Raw genomic sequence first — 873 nt, forward strand, 5'->3', positions numbered from 1 at the left:
ATGGAGACTGCTCTGAGATGGCTTCTCCTGGTCGCTGTGCTCCAAGGTAACTGATGAAGGACAAGGGGTGTTGAGTATGGGAAAGGATGAGGGTGAGGGGTCAGTGGGTGTGAGTGAGAGTTTTCATCAGGACGTTTGTGTTTGCAGGTGTCCAGTGTCAGGAGCAACTGGTAGAGTCCGGTGGAGGCTTGGTCCAGCCTGGGGTGACACGGACACTCATCTGCAAAGCCTCTGGATTTGACTTCAGTAGCTATGACATGGTGTGGGTCCGCCAGGCTCCCGGCAAGGGGCTCGAGTGGATTGCATACATTAGTAGCAGTGGTGGTAGCACTAGCTACGCGGACTCCGTGAAGGGCCGATTCACCATCTCCAGCAGCAGCGCTACCAGCACGGTGTCCCTGCAAATGACCGCTCTGACAGCCCAGGACACGGCCATCTATTACTGTGCCAGAGACACAGTGCAGGGACCTCAGTGTGAGCCAGACACAAACCTGCCTGCAGGGGCGTGCGGTTCCAACAGGGGGCGCAGGACAGTTAACACTCTGACCTCTGAGCAGGTGCAGGGAGGTTAAGCCCAGGTTCCCTCAAAGCTGGTGGGATTACTCCACATAAATGTCTGTGTGGAATGTAGCGATTTTTGTGCTTTCATCTTCAGACTTGACATCTTGCTATAATGTTGACAGCACAAGTAGAATGTCACATCATGCATTTTGGATTCATGAATGAGACATCAGGCTCAGCATGAGCAGAGGCCATAGGCAGTCTTTTCTCATCAGACTTGGGGCAGCGCCCACAGTGGTTTTCATCGGAGAACACTGAGGCGGCCTAACCTGAATCTTATATCTCTTGAACATGGGCTGTAGCAGTTCGTCC

At 53.3% G+C, this 873-nt stretch overlaps 1 gene segment (V, D, J or C); it reads left to right on the forward strand.

Annotated features, from left to right (window-relative positions):
* Window positions 1-572, forward strand: LOC101531091 (immunoglobulin heavy variable 3-23-like). The segment is given in 2 exon segments: window positions 1-46; window positions 148-572. Coding segments are annotated over 2 exon segments (471 nt in total).
* Window positions 573-873: the final 301 nt, after the last annotated feature.

Source organism: Ochotona princeps, chromosome 26 (genome assembly GCF_030435755.1).
Source record: "Ochotona princeps isolate mOchPri1 chromosome 26, mOchPri1.hap1, whole genome shotgun sequence".
NCBI classification, from domain to species: Eukaryota; Metazoa; Chordata; class Mammalia; order Lagomorpha; family Ochotonidae; genus Ochotona; species Ochotona princeps.